This window comes from Aethalodelphis obliquidens, unplaced genomic scaffold, assembly GCF_003676395.1.
Source record: "Aethalodelphis obliquidens isolate GAN/ISIS:26980383/991018 unplaced genomic scaffold, ASM367639v1 scaffold63, whole genome shotgun sequence".
Classification (NCBI taxonomy): Eukaryota; Metazoa; Chordata; class Mammalia; order Artiodactyla; family Delphinidae; genus Aethalodelphis; species Aethalodelphis obliquidens.
Genome location: NW_020838007.1, coordinates 567,161 through 590,782, shown reverse-complemented (window position 1 = coordinate 590,782; position 23,622 = coordinate 567,161). Strand labels below are relative to the sequence as shown.

At 52.5% G+C, this 23,622-nt stretch overlaps 1 protein-coding gene across 1 annotated transcript; it reads left to right on the top strand.

Annotated features, from left to right (window-relative positions):
• Positions 1-1,768: 1,768 nt before the first annotated feature.
• LRRC75B (leucine rich repeat containing 75B) lies at positions 1,769-8,362 on the top strand. Its single transcript, XM_027088884.1, has 4 exons — positions 1,769-1,960; positions 4,454-4,582; positions 6,142-6,257; positions 7,609-8,362. The coding sequence occupies exons 1-4, from the start codon at positions 1,784-1,786 to the stop codon at positions 8,132-8,134; spliced, it is 948 nt and encodes a 315-aa protein (XP_026944685.1). The 5' UTR covers positions 1,769-1,783; the 3' UTR covers positions 8,135-8,362.
• The last annotated feature ends 15,260 nt before the right edge of the window (positions 8,363-23,622 follow it).

Genomic DNA, 23,622 nt, shown 5'->3' with positions numbered 1-23,622 from the left:
GTTCTCCAGGAATCTCTCAGCCAAGGACACAGAGGGTGGGGCGGGGTTGAGGGGTGGGGCTGGGGAGCAGTTCTCCACTTTCCATGGGATTCCAAGCTCTGGGCATACTCCCTCTGCCGCTGCCTGACGGCCCCCCTTCATGACATCCAGGCTCAGCCTTCCCTTGCCTTCCCCCCACCTCCGCTCCCACCCTGCCCCCACCCCATCCCCTCCCCCAACCTCGGCCTTCTCGCTTTTGAGGGGACAATGTCCAGACCTGGCTCAGCCTCTGGAAGGATATGGTCACGATCTGGGAATCATCCCAGCTCTGGCTCCAGCCCTGAGATTGGGGTGGGGGAGGTCTTACCAGCCTGCCAGCTCTGGGTAGGGGTCTGCGAGGCCCCTGGGGCAATGGGGCTGCTGCTGAAGTCTCTGGCCCAGTTTAGTGAGAGCAGCACCTTGGCCCCGGAGGAAGGCAGGCCGGGCAGTCATGCAGGTTTGCCAGGGAGGAAATCTGTGGTGCCAAGGTGGCCCCAGGACAAAGCTGGCTACATAGCAGCGAAGGGAGGTGTCTGGGTCCAGTCGCAGATGGCAGGAAAGAAGGGGCTCCGGGATAGGAAGGCCCCAGGAACAGGCCCAATGGGGGCACCCAAGCAGGCAACAAGGGCTGGGGTTCAGTGGGTGGTCAGGCCCTCTGCCTTGTCTCAGGGGCTCAGCCCCAGGGCACCACAGAGCCCAGCACTCTGTCTTGGACAGTCTTGGGGGGGGCAATTCTTAACTCAGAAGAAGGAGCCTAACTCTGCCCTCACTTACTACAGGCCCTCGGACAGCCTCTCCTCCCCCTATCGCTGTCCATGCTCAACCCCCGGCACCCGTGCCCAGCTACACTGTCCTCCCAGGCTGGACACACCCTCCTTGCTGTGGAGGTCAGGGTCTGGAGCCTAGTGCCCCAAATGCCCCCTACCCTGGGAATGTGAGGGGCCCAGAGCTGGGTGGGGGGTGCTATAAGGGGCAGCAAGCCTCCAATAAAGACCTCTCCAGCTAGGGGGCTCCTGGCTCAAACTTGCTCCTGGCTCAAACTTGGTCCCCGGAGTAGCCAGCCCCCACCCCACACACTTTCCCCACTTCTGTCACGGGGAAGACTGAAGCAGGGGCAGGTGCGGCTGGCCTGCTGCCAGCCTGCCCAGAGCCAGGCTGAGATGGTTAACCAGCATCCCCCATCCCATTTATCTCCCAGGTGTCTGGCAGAGGAGGCCGGCCTGCCCAAGTCTGCCCCCAGCCAAGCAGGGAGGGGTGATAAACATTTGTCAACTCAGAAGTGTCCACGCAAGGCGGACAGGTCAGATGCTACAATTGCTCGCTGCGGCTGGGGCGGGGGAGATTCTGAAAGCAGGCGCTGGCACTGTCTAAAGCTGGCAAACGGCAGCGGAACCCCCACCCATCCCGCCCTGACTGCAAGTCCAGTGCTCTTTGCCCCGCCAAAGCGACTGTTCCACAATCAGCACGGAGGCTCGGAGCCTTTAAAGGCGCCGAGCGCCACCTCGTCCCGACAGCTCCAGTTCCTGGCGACAGGGCTCGAGCCAGGTCTAGCGCGGGCGAGGGCCTCCTCCAGCGACACCCCCAAACCGGGTGTGGGAGCTCCGGGGCCCCCAGCAAGAACCCTCTTCCCTTCCTCCGCCTCGGCCCTGCCGGGGCGCGCAGCCTTGGATCCCGCGCTCCCCGCCCAGAGCATCCCGGGCGGGGCCAGGGGCGGGGCGCAAGCGGCCCTGCCTCCCGCCGGCTCGGCGCCCGCCGCGCGGCGGCCATGGGGGCGCGGCTGGGCCGGCGGCCCGGTCCCGAAGCGGGCTCGGAGGCTGGGGCGGCGGCGGGGTGCGGGCCGGCGCCCTATGAGCGCCGGGTGCGCTGGCTCCGCGAGATCCAGTCGACGCTCCGCGAGCGGCGGCCGGAGCGCGCCCGGCAGCTGCTGCGCCTCCTGCGCCAGGTGAGAGAAGCAGCCAAGCAGCCGGCCGGCCGGCCGGCCGGGGCTGGAGGCCGAGGAGGGGCCGGGAGGAGATGCGGAGCTGGCCTCGGGCGCGCGGGCCGGGCGGGTTCCGAGGGGAGGGGACGACTGGCCTCAGCGGTGGGGGTCTTGTCTGGGCCGGAGGGCGAGGGAGGGAAGGCAGTCAGCTAGAGTTGTGGGGTCGGGGGGACTGTGAGTGTGGAGGGGGTCCCATGACTGTACGCGTCTCTGGGGTTTGAGGGTGCTCCCAAGCCTGGAGCTAAGAGTCCACATTCAGGCCCTTAGAAGAAAGGAGGGCGGCTGGGAAGAGGGCAGGTGGGGGTGAATCATCTTGTATTGAGGGGCAATGGGAAGAGGATGGTTCCCCCCTCCAGGGTGAAGGGAGGCGCTGCACTGGACCCCGAAGCAAGGACCTGGGGAAGCGACAGCCCAGCTGGTCAGTGGGTGCAACCTCTCCACGTCAGCTCAGACAAAGCCACAGCACACAATGCCCATCCTCCTAACGGGCAGCTCTCGCCCACTGAGTACACACACCTGGCATCTGTTCATCACAACATCACATCACGACGGGTGGGGGCTCTGGTTCCACATACACCAGGTACCTGAGTCCCATATCCCTAGCCCTGGGTTGCCTTAAGAGACATGGGTTCTGATCCCAGCATCACCACTGAGCAAGCCACTCCTCTCTCTGCCCACATCCCTATACCCTGCAGCAGCTGCCACCACAATCGGCCCCGTCCTGTAAGCCGAAATCAGCTGTGCCGGTGGTCTTTGACCTGCAGGTGGATGATTGGGAAACTGAGGCTTGGAGAAAAGCAGTGAGCCTAGGGCCACAGAGCAAATTGGGGGCCAGCCAAGGCCAGAGCTCACCCTCCAGTCTCCCAGCTCTGCTCCTCCTGCTGCACTGGGTTTCCTTTCTCTGGGCTCAGCAGGCTGGAAAGGTGGGGCTGGCCCTTTAAGAGGAGCTGTCCACATCAGCAGAAGGCAGGCTTTGGTCTGGGACCCTGACTGGGTCAGCCCAGGCTCACCAGCCATCCTTCCCTTCTACTGGATCCTCCCTAGCTGTCATCTCCAACTTGAGCCGTGTTTAAAATGCAAACAACAGAGCAGCATAAATCAGCGAGAGACTATTCAGAGGCACGATCTCTGTCCGGCATGGCATCTGCAGCCCAAGGCACCAGCTGGAAATTTTAGCTGGGGAACGAGCTAGGTTGCCCACTGGTGTCCCGAAGGTTGGAATTTGAGGCCCGCCTGTCCTGCCCCATAACCTTCAGGGACTCTGCAGTTATGGACCTTGGTCATTCTGGCCTGGCCTGGCCTCCTGTGCCCTGGGCTTATACACAGAACATGTTACACTCTGGCTTGGGGAGGGTCCACATGGGGTCTCGAGGCCCCTCCTGGCTGTGCCTGTCTCGTCAGCTTGTCGGCATATCCTCTAAACGGACCCCGAAAAGGCACCACACCAGGCCTATGGGAATAACAGGAGGAAGAGGCCAAGGGGTGAAGGCAGGAAGGCCAGGGCAGGCCAGGGACCTGATGATGGGATCTGTGTGAGGGGTGGGAGGATTGGAGGCTGGACAGGAAGGCTGGTGGGCGAGAGAGGGTGTGAAGGCCAGGCCACAGGGAGTTCTGAGACTGCAGGCTGTGTGCGAGTCTCTGCCATCATACAACCTTGAGAGCATTTGGTTTCCACTGAAGGGGTTAGGGGTCAAGCGTGTGTTTCATAGAGCTGGCTCTGGCAGCATTAGGGTGGACTGGAAGGGTATCAGGAGGCTGGGAGCCCCGGGAGGAGGCTGTGAGGGGATGAGGCCTGAAGCTCCTTGAGCAGTGGGCTTGGGGTGGGGAGAGCTGGGCAGAGGAGGGATGAGGGAAGAGTGTGGGGTGATTCCTGGGCTCTGGCCCAAGTGCCTGGGAAGATGGGATGGCGGCACCCTTTACTGAGCTGGGGCACAGGAGGCGAGACACACCCAGTCTGAGTTGCCTTTGGGTCGTATGAGCTGAGAGAGAGAGAGTTCCACCCTGACAAGAAGGGTCTGGACCCGTCAGCAAAGAGGTGGCGGCCATAGCTCAGGAGAGCTCGGGGATAGGTGGATAGAGGCAGGGGCCCCAAAGGGAATGAGGAGGGCAGGGGCATTTGGGGATCATCAAGGAGCCCCCAGAGAATACCCCAGACAAGCCCAATCCCAGAGGAGCCAGGGGGTCTCAGCAGAACGTTTCACCTCCAGGGAACCAGTCTAAGGGTTCCTGGACCCACTTACCACCTCCCTGAGGCCCCTGATGCACCGACCCTCTGCTCATCCAAAGGGTCCACCTGCCCCGGACAGTTTGCTCATCGCCATTGTGTGGAGGGCTCCAGCAAGCCTCAGAGGGGAAATGGAGAGAGGGGAACAGATGTGAGAGCCTCTGGCTGACTGGGATGGGGGCTAGGGGAGGGAGGCCTCGACCCCTGGCTCATTCCACTCTCACTACCTGCAGGACCTAGGCCTCGAGGGGACCCTCCTCACAGACATCCTCTACAGGAATGTGGCCTTCCTCAATCTGGTGGACCCCATCTCCCACGACCTGCTTGTGAACCTGGCCCGGGACCTGCAGTGCCCCAAGTCGGTGAGGCACGGGCCCCAGGCTGGGTAGTGTGGTTGACAGACCAGAAGAGCCCAGAGCTGGGAGCTAGGATCTGGGCCCTCACCTGGTCTGCTGCATGGCCTTAGGCGGGTCACTGTCCCTCTCTGGGACCTGATGCCAGTTTCAGTGTATGAGGCTGGCCAGCAGCTGGAGCACATGGGAACTCTGCTTTCCCAGCCCTGGAAAGTCATCTGTTGGGTAGACCCGTTTCCTCTTTTCTTTTTTTGGCCCTGCAGCACGGCATCCAGTATTTTAGTTCCCCAACCAGGAATTAAACCTGTGCCCCCTGCAGTGGAAGCACGGAGCCCTAACCACTGGACCGCCAGGGAATTCCCTAGACCCGTTTCCTGAATTTCAGCACTGTGCGCCAGGCCCTGGGACCCAGGCAGGTAGTCGTATGAGGACCCTTCGGGATACAGGACATTCTGACAAATCCATTGATGGAACCAGGCTCCCAGCCCCTGAGTCCCAGAGCCAGAAGAGAGCTCCCTTGGCTGGAACCCCTGTCCACATGTTCCCACTGCGTCCCACAGCAACTCAGCCACAAGCACATCCCTCCTCGTGTTGAGCTGGCACCTGCCACCTGCAGCCTCAACTCCCTTCCTGCCACCGCGTCTGCCCAGAACACCTGTCCCCACCTGCTATGTCGGCACCTGCGGACGTCCTGCCATAAGCATGGAAGGTGCCACACTCCTGACACAGCCTGTGGCCAGCCCCCGGCCCCCGGCCCTTTGTCACAGTGAGCCCCCGAGTGAAACAGGAATGCCCACTCTGGGCTCTGCCAGCTCTGAACTGCCACGTCCAGGCGCGCTTGTCACTGAGGGGTCTGTGAGGCTAACCTAGAGCCATCGCGGTGACCCCTGGGCCTTGCTGCCACTGTGGTGCCCGCTGTTAACAGAGGGACTGGGTAAAAGAATGTGCTGGGTGGTGGAGTGTGCTTGGTGCCAGCCTGTGGAAAGCAGTCCACCCCACATCCTGCCTGAGCTGGGCCTCTGCAAGGGTCCACTTGGGAGCCAGAGAGAGCCAGGTGGTGGTGCTGGAAAATGGTAACCCTCCCTGCTGGCAGCCCAGACCCAGGCCCCACGGGTGCGGTCTCGCTTGGAGAGTGAGAGGAAGAAGAGCGTGCTGACCTGGCTTGTTCCTATTCCCTGGGGGTGGCGTCAGTGGAGCAGGGCTCCCTGGAGAGGCCTGGTCCTGCCTCCCCCTGTGGTGAGTCCCAGGGGGGCACCGAGGGTAGACAGGGAGCCAGTGGCTGATAGCCCGAGACTCTGGCCCAGGGCCTGAGGACAGGGAACAAGGGCCCATTGTCTGGGCTTCCTCCCGCCGGGCACCACGGGCCTCGGACCAGCCTGTCCAGCTCCCAGTGGGCAGCCTCCTCTGGCTCTGTGCCAGGCCACGGGGCAGGGGGGCGGGGGTGGAGGGGAAAACCAGTGGGCGGCTCAGTGATCCGTGATGAATGCCTGTGCGCATGCACACACTTGGGTCCCCAAGGCCCGGGGGCTCACAGGGCTCCGCCTCCCCTGACAGCGCTGCCCCCGCAGGACTATGAGCTCTGGGAGTCCTCAGACAAGACCTGCCGGCAGCTCATCTACCACCTCACCCCTCACTCCAAGCGGCAGCAGGGGTCCAGCCTGCCCCGAAGGAAGACCCAGAGCTGGTAAGGGAGCCCAGACACAGCCCAGCCGCCTGGCCCCTGGGGGGGTCCCTTCCCAGGCCTCTGTCAACAAGAGCTGGGGCCTGAAATCCCACCCTGCAGGCCCTCACCCTTGTCTGCATCACTGCCCGTCACTGGCCGGTGGCAATGCAGGCGGATGCTCCCCAAGGCCAGCTCCTCTCCGTGTGACTGCCTCCTGCCATCTGCCTGTCCCTCAACGCCCCGCCTATCACAGGGCCTGGCCCCCCTGGGGGCCTCAGCTGGAGTCAGCAGAGTCCCCAGGACAGGCTGGGAGGGAGGTGGAGTCTGGGTCATGATTCCCATTTTCCAGGGAAGGAAACTGAGGCCAGGGGAGGCAGAGTGTCTCGCCCAAGGCCACACTGCCCTGCTTCCTGAAGCCCTTTGGGGACTCTTTGCCAGGCTGCCTGAAGCTGAGGCCTCCAAGGCCAGCCCAGCAGCTCACTCTGCAACGGGGTCCCCCTTAGTCACTCCGTCACAACCTCGTGGCCACAGACTCAGCCTGGGAACAGGCCACTGGCACCTGGGCCCTGGTGCTCTCCCCTGCTTGCCCCCCAGCCTCCTGCCCCCTCCCTCAGGCCTGGTGGCCCATGCTGAGCCTGGAGCCCATGGGGTTGTTCCCTGCCTTGGCAGGTGAGGGCCCTGGAGGTGTTCCCACTGCTGTCAGTCCCCAGGCAGGCCCATGTTCAAATGACAGGAGAGAACTAGAGGGGGTTCTGGGGGCAGTGGGGGACCCTCCTCAGTCTCTAAACCTCCCTTCCAGCTTAGGACACAGGGAGCCCTCCCCTAGGGCAGATCCCACCCACATCCCCCAACATGGCCCTCTTGCTTACCCTGGGCCTGTTCCCACATCTGTCCTTATTCCAAAAGGGTCAACCTTAGAGGAGGCACGTGAAAAAAAAGCATGGGCTGAGGGGTCAGAACACCCCGATTTGGAGACCTGGCTCCCCCTTAGTGGTGTGTGACCGTGGAAGGGTCACGTCACCCCTCCAAGCACCCATTTGCTCCTCTGCAGAATAGGATAATCATTCCCACCCCACTGAGTTGGCATAAAAATAAGAGACAACAGATGTAGCAGGTGTGGTGATGCAAGCACACAGAGGGTTTTTATAACAGCTCATGGAGCCTTAACGCAAGTGCATCTAATCCTCACAGCCAGGTCGCCTCTTAACCAAAGGGGACTAAGGCTCAGAGCGATTCAGAGCATTGCCCATGGCTACTCATCTAGGAAGTGGCCATCTGCAGGGCCTGGGCCTTGCTGCCCTGACAGAGGGGTCACTGTCTGAGGCAGGTGGGGCCCTTGTTCAGTCCCTCCCCACCCTCGACCCTCCCGCAGCCTCAAGAGCAACCTCCAGAAGACTCTGCCGGCGGGGGAGACCGTGAACCTATCGGGGATACCACTGTCGGTGCGGGACGTGCAGCATATCATGCGCTACCTGGGCAGCCAGGGCGCCAGGCTGGCAGTGCTGGACCTGAGCTTCACGGGGCTGAGTGATGAGCTGCTGCACCGGCTGCTGCCCAGCCTCTGGACGCTGCCCTGCCTCACCCAGCTTCTGCTCAATGGCAACCGGCTGACGCGGGCTGCCGCCCGTGAGCTCACTGAGGCCATCAAGGACACCACCAAGTTCCCGGTGCTGGCCTGGGTGGACCTGGGCAACAACGTGGATGTGGCCTCCCTGCCCCAGCCCCTGCTGGTTGGCCTGCGCCGGCGGCTAAGCCAGCGCACCTCACTGCCCACCATCTACGAGAGCCTGGACCCAGAGCCTGAGGGTGGCATGGCCGGGGCCACGGCCCTTGCCTCCACCTGGGGCTCTGCAGCTGCCGGGCCAGGGCCCGAGCCCCAGGCCTGCTGCACCAGGTGACCCGCCACCCGCCCTGGCTCCTGCTTCCTGACTGGCAACGCACCCGAGCACGTGGGAGGGGGTGATGGAGGCGGAGTTACCCCACAGGACCCGGATCCAGTGCGCAGAGGAGGATGGGCTCACTGGAGACTGGATGGTCGGTCCAGGCTGGAGTCTCAGCCTTCCCTCAGCAGGAGGGGCCCGGCACCTACTGTGCAGACCCCACAATAAAGGCCGATGCCACCTCCACCTCAGCCTTTCTGCATTGTGGGCCTCAGGGCCACTGAGCACCAGCCCTGTGGCTGGGTTTGGGAGAAGGGGTGGCTGGGACTCAGGGGCCCTGCCTGCCCAAAAGGGAGGGGCCAAGCTCACACTGGTCTCCCCTGGGTGCTCCCTGGGCAGGGTTCCCACGGAAACCAAAGAAGGGGGGAGGGTCCGTCTGTGGTCGGGGAGTTAGAGGAAGCCTCCAGAGACCTGGCACTCACATCTGGGCGGTGCTTGGGCACTTTGAGGAAGGAGCTGGGGAGGAGCAGGTTGGGAGCCCAGAGAGGAGCGCAGGCTGCTGACCTCCCCACCAGGGCCCCCTGGGCTGGGCACGAGACTGTGCCGACAGGGGGCAAGGCTCATTTCCCACAGGGCACAGCACTGCCCACCAGCCCTGGTACCCACCCCCCAGGCCTCCTGTACTTGGCGAGTGGGCAACTCCATGGGGTTGGGGAGGAGAGACATCAGGCCAGAGACAAAGAGCTCTGTGTTCCCTCCAGGCCCTGGGGGACCACATGCAGAGTCCTCCCCCCATGCGGGACCCCAAGGGAGCACGCAGGGGTGAGGTGGGCATGGCCCACAGCAGTGGGGGGCCCCGGGGGAGAGCAGTACTGGAGCTGCCCCAGCAGGGGGCCATCTCCTGTCTTCCGCAAGCAGCATAAGGGCAGGCTCCAGATCAGACGCCACAGTCACCTCCCAGCCCAGTGTGGGGAGCTGGGCCGGGACAAGGAAGGAATTTAGAGGTGTCGGGTGGACTGAGGCTGCAGCAGGGAAGCCATGGCCCAAGGCTCCCCTGCAGCACTGGGAGGTCAGGACTAGGGTAGCTGGATCCTGCAGGATGAGGAGAGACCCAGCAGCGGAGGGAGCCCCACAGGCCAAGGAGAAGGTGGGGGTCCCCCGGGCCCACATCCCGGGGCCCACCAGCTGACCTTCCCCCATAGCTCTGGCCCACAGGGGACTATGAGTCAGCACTGATTACACACGTCCCCAGGCAGCCGGATGCACAACAGCCTCTTGGGACAGAAGGGAGATGGCCAAGAAGGGTGACGTCGGTCCCAGGACCGACAAGAGGCAGTGAGGAAAAGGAGCTCCTCTCCTGCGCTGCCTGCCAGCCCCGAGGTCAGGCCCCGCCGCTCTCACTGCTTTTGGCGGAACCCCTATCAGGAGAAAGCCAGAAAGGCATGAAGAGCACCCGGTTCAGCCCAGCTCTGCTCCCTCTCCGGCCCCCGGTCTCTCCTCTCCTCTGTCCACCATCCCTTCCAGCTCTCAATGCTCCATCCTGGGGTCCTGGCCCCTCCCTGGCCTCCTTGCTTTAAAGACATGAGCCTGCCCAGTGGCTTGGGAGCCACAGAAGTATCTCCCTGTGTCCCCCGCTCTGGGACAGGGGGCTCAGGCTCCCCAGGAGAAGGCAAAGCGGGTGCGGGTAGAAGGGGCCACAGAGAGGAGAAGGATGAGGAAGCCGGCCCAGGGCCAGGCAAGCTGATAAGCCCGTGTCCTGCAGCTCCCGGCTGGAGAAACGCCAAGCTGTCTGTGTCCCTCCTGCCCCTCGCTCCCTGCCCATCCCTGGCCCTCATCTGCCCACAAACCTTGAATGTGACGAACATGACCACTCAAAGAGATTCTTACCAGGATGGTGTGAGGACCTTGGCCGGGTGTTGCCAGGTGAGTTCTGGGAGAATCCAGGCGGAGGCAGCTGTTCTCAATCTCCCCGCCTCTCAGATGCATGCACGCGATGCACTGGCTGGGCTGGAGCATGAAACAGCTGGAGAGAGGTGGGCTGCCCTTGTTCCCACGCAGGTGTCCAGGACCCCTTCGAGGGGCCCTTACGACCACCAGTGAGGCTACTATGCAGGCAGGGACACCCCAGAAGTCACGCAGCCTGGTGGGCAGAGCGTGCCCTCCAGGCCGGCCCCAGCCCGAGTTCCAGACCAAGGAGGCGCTAGGTGGGCGTCGCTTGGGCCGGTCCTCTCCTAGGCCCAGTCTCAGAGGCAGACAGACCTGGCCTGGTCCCACCCTGTCACCTGCTGTTGGTGTGGTCCCCTCGGGGTCTGTTCCCTCATCTTGGGAACGAGGCTCACGAAGCCTCCCCTTATCCTGCTGGAGTGAGGCTGACAGAAGGATTGGAAAGTGCCTGCTGCGTGGGGGGCACAGGGCAGATGCTCTGCAGCATCAGTGGGGCCTCCACCCAGGGCTCTCTGGGTGGGAATGGCAGGAGCCCAAACCTCGGGACTAGACAGGGCTGAAGCCGTTTATTTATTTAAGAGTGCTTCTGTAGCCTCTCTCGGGGCCAAGCACTGTTCCGATGGCTTTACACCCTTTTAATTCTCTTTGCACTTGCAGGAGGTGAGTGCTATTACCACCTCCATTTTGCAGGTGAGTGAGCTGAATCAGGGAGAGGTTGAGTAACCTGTCCAAGGTCAAAGGGCTAGAACTGGAGATGCCGAGAAGTGAGCCAGGTGGCCTGGCTTCAGTCTGGGATGCTAACCCCTGCCTGCCTCACCCAAATTCCTGCCAGGGGAATTCCACCAAGCCCTGCCAGAGGCCATTCGAGGCAGGAGACATCATGGTGGCCCCGCTGGCAGGTGCCCTGCAGCAGAGAGCGACCTCCAGCTGCACTGTCTTGGAACAAGACCAGGCAGGACCTCCCTGGCCTCCATTTCCTCATGTGCAAAATGGGTGGGGAGGGGAGCCCTCTTCTGGGATGGAAAGGGACTGGTGAGGAGTGGGTTTGGAAGTACTTGTCAGACTGAGCCCCACTCTGGGGTGTGGGATCCACGCCCACTTCCGGTGGCCTGGCTGGGACAGCTGCAGGTGAGGTGCCTTCACCTCCTCAGGTCTTGCCAAGATGTTGAGAGCATCAAAAGGAAAGATGTAAAGATGACTGTTCTCTGCAGGACCTCGGTGACCAACACTTGGGAACTTCTGTTCTGTTCCTGAAGGGAGGACATTTGAGTCCAGATAAAGTTCTTTAAGATATGAGTCTACAGCAAAGGTCAGCCTCTGCAGACAGTCTTTTTGAGAATCCAGAATCTCAGATGACTGATCTTCCCAGTGGCTGATATTAACCCAGCACAGAGGTTTTTCTCTAGGTCCTGGAGAGAAAGGAAAACATACTTCTTCCTCTTAGAGATAGTTGCCAACCAACAATGGAAAGCAGTATTTCCTTTCCCAGCTGTATACTTTAATTTTATTTTTTAAAAATAATACCGGGAGTTCCCTGGTGGTCTATGGTTAGGATTCAGCACTTCCACTGCCGGGGCCCAGGTTCAATCCCTCGTCCAGGAACTGAGATCCCGCAAGCCATGTGGCACGGCCAAATAATAACAACAACAATAATGATAACAATACCTTATTTAAAAAACAATTCTTCATTGTCGTACAACTAAAATACAATTAAGTACACTTCCCTGGTGGTCCAGTGGTTAAGACTCGGTGCTTCCACTGCAGGGACTCGGGTTTGATCCCTGGTCGGGGAAGTTCCACATGCCACGCAGTACAGCAAATAAATAAATAAATAAATAACATTAAAAAAAAAAACCCAATTAAGTGGACATCCCAAGCGTTACAAGTTGAAATTGTGCTACATGGCACATTCTGACTTGTGTATAAATCCATGAAGTAAACGTATCTGTCACACCCAAAAGTCTCCTTGTGCCCCTTGGCAATGTCTCCCTCCCACTGTCCCTTTCCCCTCCTTCCCCAAGCAACAATTGACCTGCTTTCTGTCTCTATAGATTAGTGTGCATTTTCTAGTTTTAGATATATGGAATCATACAGGGTGTACTCCTTTTTATATGACTTCTCTCACTTAGCATAATTGAGACTCCCACAGTGATGCATGTATCGATAGTCCCTTTTAATTGCCGAGTCGCATTCTACTGGATGGATGTACCACAATTCACTCACCTGTTGGTGGACATTTGTGTTGTTTCCAGTGTTTAGCTATTACAAATAAAACTGCTATGAATATCATGTACAAGTTTTTGCATGAACAGATATTTCCTTTTCTCTTGGGTAGTGATATCTCAGTATGTTTTTCTCTTCTTGTAATATCTTTGCCCGGTTTTGGTGTCAGGGTAATGCTGGTCTCATAGAATGAGCTGAGGTGAGACGTATTCCCATCTCTTAAATTTTTTGGGAACGGTTTGTGTAAAATTGATATTATTTCCTCCTTAAATATTTGATAGAATTCCTCAGTGAAGGCACACAAGCCTAAGGTTTTCTTTGTGGGAAGGTTTTCAACTACAATTCCAATTTCTTTAATAAATGTAGGGCTTTTCAGGTTAGCTATTACTTCTTGAGAGAGTGTTTGTATTTTGGATCTTTCAAGGAATTTGTCCATTTCATCTAAGTTGTGGAATTTGTTGACATGAAGTTGTTCATAACATTCTCTCTCTCTTTTTTTTGGACGTGCCGCACAGCTTGCAGGATCTTAGTTCCTTGACCAGGTATTGAACCCAGGCCCTTGGCAGTGAAAGCACGGAGTCCTAACCACCGGACTGCCAGGGAATTCCCTGTAACATTCTCTTTTAATATCTGTGGAATCTGTAGCAGTCACCACTCTCATCCCTGAGATTGGTAATTTTGTCTTCCTCTTTTTTTGCCCTCATTGCCTGAGCACTCTGGCTAAAGATTTATCAATTTTATTGATCTTGTTAAAGAATCATCTTTTGGTTTCACTGATTATTCTCTATAGTTTTCTATTTCATTGATACCCACTTAGATCCTTACTTGTTTTCTTCCACTTACTTCAAATTTCTTTTTCTAGATTATTTGGGGAGGGGGCAGCTTGTGGGATCTTAGTTCTCCAACCATGGATTGAACCCGGGCCGCGGCACTGAAAGCACAGATTCCTAACCACTGGACCATCAGGGAATTCCCTCTAGAATTTTTTTTTTTTTTGGCTGCGTTGTGTCTTGCTGCGCGCAGGCTTTCTCTAATTGCGGTGAGCCGGGACTACTCTTCGTTGCGGTACGCAGGCTTCTCATTGCAGTGGCTTCTTGAGTTGCGGTGCACGGGCTCTAGGCACGGGGGCTTCAGTAATTGCAGCATGCGAACGCAGTAGTTGTGGCGCACGGGCTCTAGGGCTCACGGGCTTCGGTAGTTGTGGTGTACAGGCTTAGTTGCTCCACGGCATGTGGGATCTTCCCGGACCAGGGACGGAACCCGCATCCACTGCACTGGCAGGCAGATTCTTTTTTGTAAATTTATTTATTTATTTATTTATTTATTTATCTATTTTTGGCTGCATTGGGTCTTCGTTGCTGTGTGCGGGCTTTCTCTAGTTGTGGCGAGTGGGGGCTACTCTTTGTTGTGGTGCGTGGGCTTCTCATTGCAGTGGCTTCTCTTGTTGTGGAGCACAGGCTCTAGGTGCGCGGGCTTCAGTAGTGGTGGCTCGCAGGCTCTAGAGCACAGGCTCGGTAGTTGTGGCACACGGGCTTAGTTGCTCCGTGGCATGTGGGATCTTTCCAGACCAGGGATCGAACCCGTGTCTCCTGCATTGGCAGGCGGATTATTAACCACTGTGCTGCCAGGGAAGTCCCATGAAATCTTCTTGTCTGATATTAATATAGCTGAGATCATTGACCTGAGACCTTGCCTTTTTCCTAATATAGGTGTTTACTGCTACTTAAAAAAACAAAAACAAAACCGCACAATGTACAAGCTGTGAGTGGAGTTTATCCAGTGTCTTACTGAGGACTGTAGCCTGGGAGAGAGCCTCTCAGATAGCTCAAGAAACTGTTCAGAAGAGGTAAGGGGAGAGGTCAGTACATATGTGATTTTGGCAAAGCGGGTAGGTGCAACCAAGCACACATCTCAGTAGAAGGTTGCTGCTAGTCACAAGGAATGGAAATCTTAGTTAATGATTTAGTGCTTTTCTAAGGGAAGATGTAAGAATCCAGGTTCATAAAAAATTTCTCCTGAAAATATCTATCTTATGGTCTGTTCTGCCAGTTTTCCCAGAGCACAGAGTGCCTCATTCCTGATCTCTGTCCTGAACTCTTTTCAGGGTGTGTGGAAGGTCAATGGCTGCAGTGGCTTATATTCAATCCTTGTGGAGCCGAATGTCTAGTGACATTCTTTAGTGGGTAGTGCTATCAATTACTTCTCTAAGTTCTGCTTTAGTGACATCCCACAAATTCTGATATGTTGTGTTTCCATTTTCAAGTCAGTACAGACTACTTTCCAATTTCTCTTTTGGTTTCTTCTTTGATCTACGGGTTACTTAGAAGTGTGTTATTTTGTTTCCAAATATTTAGAGATTTCCCAAGGATCCTTGTGATAAATGATTTCTAATTTAATTATAGTGTGGTCAGACAACATAATATGGCTTGAAGCCTTTTGAATCTTGATCAATGTTCTGTGTGCACTTGAGAAGAATGTGTATTCTACTATTGTTGGGTGTCCTGTGTTAATCAAAGTCAAGTTGACTTACCACATTGTTCGAGTCTACTATATCCTTGCTGATTTTCTGCTTACTTGGTCTATCAATTATTGAGAGGAGAACTGAACTCTGACTGTACTTGTATTTGTCTGTTTCTTATTTCTATCCATTTTTTGTTTCATGTATTTTGAAGCTTTATTATTAGGTGCATAAATGTTTAAGATTGTTATGGCTCCTTGATTAACTGACCCTATCATCATTATGAAATAACCTTCATTATCCCTGAAACCTACTTGTCTGATATTAATATAGCTACTCCAGCTTTCTTTTGGCTAGTGTCAGCAATGGTATTCTTTCCCATCCTTTTACTTTTAAACTATTTATGTCTTTAAAGTGTTTCTGGACTTCCCTGGTGGCGCAGTGGTTGAGAATCTGCCTGCCAATGCAGGGAACACAGATTCGATCCCTGGTCTGGGAAAATCCCACATACTGTGGAGCAACTAAGCCCATGCACAACTACTTAGCCTGCGCTCTAGAGCCTGTGAGCCACAACTACTGAGCCCACATGCCGCAACTACTGAAGCCCGCGTGCTTAGAGCCTGTGCTCCGCAACAAGAGAAGCCACCACAATGAGAAGCCCAGGCACCGCAACAAAGAGTAGCCCCCACTCACTGCAACTAGAAAAAGCCCATGTGCAGCAAAGAAGACCCAACGCAGCCAAAAATAAACAAATAAATAATAAAGTGTTTCTTGTAGGTAGCATGTAGTTGGGTTTTGCTTTTTTAATCCAATCTGACAATCTCTGCTTTTTAATTAGAGTGTTTATACCATTTACATTTACTGTGATTATTGATATGGTTAGACTTAAGCCTACTATCTTGCTATTTATTTTTTATTTATCCCATCTGTTCTTTTAAATGTATTTATTTATTTTTGTCTGTGTTGGGTCCTTATTGCTGCACGCGGGCTTTCTCTAGTTGCAGTGAGACGGGGCTACTCTTCGTTGCGTGGGCTTCTCATTGTGGTAACTTCTCTTGCTGTGGAGCACAGGCTCTAGGCGTGCCGGCTTAGGTAGTTGTGGCATGCGGGCTTCAGTAGTTGTGGCTCACAGGCTCCAGAGCACAGGCTCAGTAGTTGTGGCGCATGGGCTTAGTTGCTCCGTGTCATGTGGGATCCTCCCGGCCCAGGGCTCGAACCCGTGTCCCCTGCATCGGCAGGTGGATTCTTAACCACTGCGTCACCGGGGAAGCCCCCATCTGTTCTTTGTTCCTCTTTTTCTTTTTCTGCCTTATTTTGGTACAATTATTTATTTATAAATCCATCATAAGTCTCCTCTGTTGGCTTAACTTTTTATTGAAGTAAAATCCACATAATGTAAAATTCTTCATGTTAACCTTTTTTTTTTTTTTTTTGCGGTACGCGGGCCTCGCACTGTCGTGGCCTCTCCCGTTGCGGAGCGCAGGCTCAGCAGCCATGGCTCACGGGCCCAGCCGCTCCGCGGCATGTGGGATCTTCCTGGACCAGGGCACGAACCTGTGTCCCCTCCATTGGCAGGCGGACTCTCAACCACTGCGCCAGCAGGGAAGCCCCATGTTAACCATTTTAAAGTGTGCAATTGAGTTGTTTTTAGTACATTCTCCATGTTGTGCAACCATCATCACTATCTAATGACAGAACATTTTCATTACCCCAAAAAGAAACCCCATATCCATTAAGCAGGCACTCCGTATTCTCCCCTCTCCCAATCTCTGGCAATCACTAATCTGCTTTGTGTCTATGAATTTGCCAATTATGGACATTTCATATACATGGAAATGTACAACATGTGGCCTTTTGTGTCTTCTTTCACTTACCATGTTTTCAAAATTCATCCATGTTGTAGCGTGTGTCAGTAATTCATTCCTTTTAATGGCTAAATAATATTCTAATTGTATGGATATACCACTTTTGTTTACCCATTCATCAGCTGTTGGATATTTGAATGTTGGCATAATTCTTTGTTATTTTAGTGTTGCTTTCAGGTTTATATTATACATTTTTTAATTATCATAGACTTCAAGTAATATACCACTTCTAATATAAGAAATTTACGGTAGTATATATTTTCCCCTCTTGGCCTTTATGCTAATATTGTCACGCATTTTACTTCTACATGTCATAAGCGCCATAACACAATCTTCATTCCTTTGTGTAGATCCAGATTTCCATCTGGTCTAGTTTTCCTTTTTCTAGAAGGATGTCCTTTACCATTTTTTGTATAGCAGGCCTCCTGTGATGAATTTTTTTCAGCCTTTGTGTGTCTGAAAACATTTTATTTTGCCTTAATCTTAAAAAGATTTATCCCCCCCCAGGTATTGAATTCTAGATTGATAATTTTTTCTGTCAATACTTTGAAGTTGTTGCTTCACTGTCTTCACGTTTGCATAGTTCCCAATGAGAAATGTCATCCTTATCTTTGTTCCTCTAACATTTTTTTTTCTCCAGCTGCTTTTTGGAATTTTTCTCTTCACCACTGGCTTTATATGCCTTGGTGTCATTTTCTTGTGCTTGGAGTTCATTTAGCTTTTGGGATCTGTGGGTTTATAGTTTTCATCCAGTTAGGAAAGTTTTTGGCCATTATTACTTCAAGTACTTTTTCTGTCCCCTCATCACCTCTCCTTTGGGGACTCCAACTACCCATATATTAGGAAACTTGGAGTTGTCCCAAAGCTCTTTTCTTTTGCAAATTCTTTTTTTCTGTGTGTTTCACCTTGGATAGTTTCTATAGCTTATGTCTTAAAGTTCATTGAGTTTTTCTTCTGTAATGTCTAATCTGCTGTGAATCCCATCCAGCTATAGCAGTTCAATGAGAAGTTTCTCTTTCTTTTCCTTCTCCTTTCTCCTCCTATTACACCCCCTCGTCCTTCTTTTTGTTTTCATTATTATTATTTTGGCTGTGCTGCATGGCTTGCGGGATCTCAGTTCCCCAGCCAGGGATTGAACTCAGGCCACGGCAGTGAAAGTGCTGCGTCCTAACCACTAGACTACCAAAGAACTCCCTCGTCCTTCTTTTTAGATTGTACTTGTTTCTACTTAACTTTTTGAATATATGAAAGAGTTAAAACAAACGTCTTGGGCTTCCCTGGTGGCGCAGTGGTTAAGAATCCACCTTCCAATGCAGGGGACACAGGTTCAAGCCCTGGTCCAGGAAGATCCCACATGCCATGGAGCAGCTAAGCCTGTGTGCCACAACTACTGAGCCCACCTGCCACAACTACTGAAGCCCACATGCCTAGAGCCCGTGCTCCACAACAAGAGAAGCCACCGCAATGAGAAGCCCACACACCGCAATGAAGAGTAGCCCCCGCTCGCCGCAACTAGAGAAAGCCTGCACACAGCAACAAAGACCCAACACAGCCAAAAATAAATAAATAAATTTATAAAAACAAAACAAAAAAACAACCGTCTTAATGTCCTTCTCTGCTACTTCTAACATCTGTGTCAGTTTTGAATGTTTTGATTATTCTTATTACGGGTTGTGCTTTCCTGCCTCTTTGCATGCCTGGTAATCTTTGACTGGATGCCAGACATTGTGAATTTTACTTTGTAGGGTGCTAGATGTTTTTATGTTCCTATAAATCTTTTTGGGCTTTGTTCTAGAATACAGCTAACTGACCTGGAAACAGCTTGATCCTTTCAAGTCCTGTTTTTATGATTTGTTAGCTGGGTCCAGAGCAATGCTCAATCTAGGGCTAATAGTTCATTTATGATGCAAGACTTTCCTGGATACTTGTCTTAAAATACATCATATTTTTGTATTATTCGTGTTTAATGTTTTTTTATTGATTTTTTTTTTTTTTTTTTTTTTGCAGTACGCGGGTCCCCCACTGCCGCGGCCTCTCCCGCTGCGGAGCACAGGCTCCGGACGTGCAGGCTCAGCGGCTATGGCCCACGGACCCAGCCACTCCACAGCACGCGGAATCCTCCCAGACCGGGGCACGAACCCACGTCCCCTGCATCGGCAGGCGGACTCTCAACCACTGCGCCACCAGGGAAGCCCCTATTGAATGTTTTAAAAATTTTTAAATGGTGCTTTGACATCTTGGGGCCTTGCTCATCCTGGAGAGACTGCCCCTCCTAAAGTTAGTTATTTCCTAGAGATAGTAAACAATTTGCCTGCACAGTATACCTTTCACATAAAAACTAACCAACTCAAAGTCTACCCGCAACGACGTTTAACTCTCACACGCCAAGCCATTATCTGCCCTGCTATAAATCACCACAGGGCCAGGTACCACATAACTGCAGACTACCCCTATGGCTCAGAGCCCTCTGATTGGTTTAAATTATCCAATTCTAGACTTACTCAAACTGGTCTACGCTGCCTCACCCATGCTTTCCCCGTGGAAACCATAACAGAGCTTCTGGGCCATGCTCTCCTTTCACTCCTGCCTCTTGACCCACCTGATGTTTCCTCGTGTGACCCTGCATGGCATGGCATGCTCCCTGCTCTTGAGAATTGTAATAAACTCTTCTTTCAAGGAAGTCATCTCCATGTCTGTCACCTTACTATACCTGATTAAAATAAAATTCTTGGTATAATAGTCTATCCACTATCCTGTGAGTTGAGTTTTTCTCTGGCCGGTGGGAACACACTGTTATAATCCTTTTTGATGGTTCCTTCCCCATCCTGTTTCCTCACACTTGTATGCTGATCGGTATTCTGAATATTCAAGAGGGATCTTCTGCAGACCTCCTGGGTCCTCTATGCAGCTTTTTTCTCCTGCTGTTCTGTACTATGAACCCGAGCTGTCTCCTCAAACCAGAGAGCCTAGTGGTTCCCCCTGTGTCATAGCCTGGAAACTCTCACAAGGCAGTAAGCTCACCTTATTTGTTTCCCATCTCTCAGGGATTTCTCTCCTTCAATGTCCTGAGTTTTGATTTTTTTTCAGGCATGAGGGTAAGTCTAGGCAATTACCTCCATCTTGGCCAGAAGCAGAAAAATATCCTGTGTGCTTTGACTTTATTTTTTTAAAAAGGTTATGAAATACTCAGCAGGTGAGTATAGAAGCTGAGACAGTATCAATGAATCAACTGAGTCTAAACCCTCCCTTGTATAGATAACAAACCAGAGGCCTAGACAGAATTGGTAGTGGAGGTAGTCAGAGCCAGAATCCACCTCTTAAGTCTTGGTCTAGTTATCTTTCTATGACATCATCCTTTGTTCTGTATCTTCTTTACCGTGCCAAGTGGTTTTCAATGTTAAAGTCGTATGTTTTCAAAGGAAAGACATGTTTTTTAAAAAGAGAGAATGTGCTTAAATATTCAGACCTTCATATGATCTTGAGACTGCCCCTTCCCAACTCTGGCAAAAAGTTGGATGCTTACTCTCCAGAGGGGGTTAGAAGGTTTCTGGACTAGGAAGCCTTCCCAGAGACCTGGAAGATGAAGTGAATCTGGACATGAGTGCTGAAAATACCCAGTCCTCTTCCCCCACTGAGCTCCCAGTAGGCCAGCAGTTCAAGGTGAACCCACCTGACAAGACTGAAGGTTTCTCCAAGGAATCTGACCAGCCCAAGAGGAAAGTCCTAAAGATACGGACATTGGAGATTTACTCAAAAAAGTCCAATCAGGTCACCTTACAAACATATATTCTTTTTAATACCCTGCTCTTAAACGTAAGTAGACTACCAATGATTGCCAGGCAGCTAAGGAAAGTCTGTAACACGAAAGACTAAAACAGAAAGGGGTAAGAAAACATCACGCAGGAGATGAAAGCTTCAACACAGCATATTTTTTTTTTTTTTTTTTTGTGGTACGCAGGCCTCTCACTGTTGTGGCCTCTCCCGTTGCAGAGCAACAGGCTCCGGATGCGCAGGCTCAGCGGCCATGGCTCACGGGCACAGCCGCTCCGCGGCATGTGGGATCTTCCCGGACCGGGTCACGAACCCGTGTCCCCTGCATCGGCAGGTGGATTCTCAACCACTGCGCCACCAGGGAAGCCCAACACAGCATATTAATTAACGTCCTCAGAGATAGGAAGATATTGCAACCCTGGAATGAGGTCATATTTTTTTTTTGCCCGTGCTGTGTGGCATGTGGGATCTTAGTTCTCCAACCAGGGTTCGAACTCGTGCCCCCTGCAATGGAAGCATGGAGTTTAACCACTGGGCCGCCAGGGAAGTCCCAAGGTCCTATTAAAAACAAAAAAACAGGACTGGTGTTCCCAGGTGGCGCTGTGGTTAAGAATCTGCCTGCCAATGCAGGGGACATGGGTTCAAGTCCTGGTCCGGGAAGATCCCACATGCCACGGAGCAACAAATCCCGTGCACCACAACTACTGAACCTGCACTCTAGAGCCTGCGAGACACAACTACTGAGCCTGCACGCCTAGAGCCCGTGCTCCACAACAAGAGAAGCCACCACAATGAGAAGCCCATGCACCACAAGCGTAGCCCCCACTCGCCGCAACTAGAAAAAGCCTGCACACAGCAACAAAGACCAAATGCAACCAAAAAATAAATAAAATTTAAAAATTAAAAAAAAAAAAAGAAAAATGAAGCTTCAGAGAATCAACTTGGGGAAATCTACAAAGGAGGTCAAAAAACAAGAAAATGGGGGATAGGGGAGGCAAGGAGAGAAAAGAGGAGAAAAATAGGTAAGTCCAGGAGATCCAACATCTGAATAACAGGAATTCCAGAAAGCAAAATCAGAAAACCAAAGGTAGGAAATCATTAACAAGTAATTCAAGAAAGTTTCCCAGAAATGAAGGATTAAAGTCCATTCTGAAAAGGTTCAGCAAGAGCCTAGCACAATGCACCAAGAGACCTTTGCCAAGGCACGTCAGTGTGAATCTCAGAACACTGGCAACAGAAGGGAGAGTCACATACAAAGGTCAGCACTCAGAACGGTCTCAGACTTCTCCACATCAACACAAGATGCTAGATGAAAAAGTAACGATGCCTTCAAAATTCTAAAGGAAAACGAACACCAACCTAGAATTTCATACTCAGTCGAGTATGAGAGAACAAGACACTTTCAGACATGCAACGTCTCTCAAAAAATTACTTCCCATGCACCCCTTCTACAGCAGGTCTCTACTGGACGAGGTAATAAACCATGACAGGAAAAGGTTACACAAACAACAGGAGATTCAACAGAGGAAAGTCCATGATAACGGCAATACCTTAGGCACAAAGGAAAGCCAGTCCAGAGTGGGGCCAATCAAGAAGAAACTGATCAAATAGATGATGTATTAATGTCTACAGAGAAGTCTGAGGTTAAACCAGTGACAAGTTGACAGAAAATTAAGCCAATAAGAATGTAAGTGAATTAATTCTAGGAAAAAGTTAGTTCTGCAGGAAAGTAACCTAGTCTACCACCTGGCTCAGCTGTGATTTAAATGCCCAGCCCTAATAACATAAATACTGAATATGATCTAACCAGAATTATAATATCAGGGAGATGGGTGATGGGGAGCCCATGCATGGTGGGCAGGAGGAAGGAGAAGCTGAAAGATAAATGCCTAAAACGAAATATCAAGGAGTAGCCATACAAACAGGTTTAAATTGAGACATGGAGGCAAATACAAACAACCAGCCAAGAGTTGAAAGGGACTCCCCAGAAGCAGGGGAAATGGGGGAGAGGGTCAGACAGGGCAGGAGGGCTGTTGTTTTTCATAATAAGCCTCTCAGAACTATTTGCTCTTTCAATGTAACTGATTTTTTTCTAAAGTGCAAGATATAAAACTGTTTATAAAGCTCTATGTTTTAGGTTAATCTTCTTTATTGTTTTATAAAACTTCCAGGGAATTCCCTGGCAGTCCAGTTTGGGACTCAGCTGCTGAGAGCCCGGGTTCAATCCCTGGTCAGGAAACTGAGATCCCACAAGCCGTGTGGTGCAGCCAAAAATCAGAATTAAAAAATGTAGCGCTTACATAAAATAAGACACTCTATCTAGACCAGGGTCAAAATGTGACCTTGGATATACCGAATTAGAATCATGGAGTCGTGGCGGCAAGGGCATGGTTTAAAATGCAGATTTCTGGGTTCAAATTCCAGACCAAGTAATAGGCACCTCTAGGGGTGGTGCTGTGCAACCTTCACTTCTAACAAGATCTCTAGCCGATGTGGAAACCACTGCTCTAACTCACTATATTACTAATTCAGGAGGCTCAATTAAGAAGCCAATAAATCAATGTCTAAATCAAGGGGAAGGGGGGGGGTATTCCAGACAGGGCACTATGGGTATCATAACTTCTACCTGAAAGAAACCCACTCTATATGTAACTCAATGTGCATGTTTCTTTTCTTATCAGAAACAAGTTAACTCTTGTTCACATCTAAAACAAATTAACTCCCTTCCACAGTGAGTTCACTGGAAACCACCCCACGTGCAGGAAACCCTCCACTGGAGCAGCACTGCTTGTTGGGTCACTGGCCACACTGCATCCAAACATATCAGAGGAGCTGGGGGTGGGGGAGCAAGAGACACAACACAGGGGCTGCTCTCGGGGGGAACGGTCCTGTTAGCTGACAGACTCAATGATGCTCACTGTCCTCGAGTTATTACAGGAATGAAACAAGGTCTGTCACCACGTGGTTGTGTCATAACCACAAGACAAAGCTTACTAGAAAATCTCTACTTGATACAGATGGCCAACAAACACATGAAAAGATGCTCAACATCACTAATTATTAGAGAAATGCAAATCAAAACCATAATGAGGTACCACCTCACACTGGTCAGAATGGCCATCATCAAAAAAATCTATAAACAATAAATGCTGGAGAGGTTGTGGAGAAAAGGGAACCCTCTTGCACTGTTGGTGGGAATGTAAATTGATACAGCCACTATGGAGAACAGTATGGAGGTTCCTTAA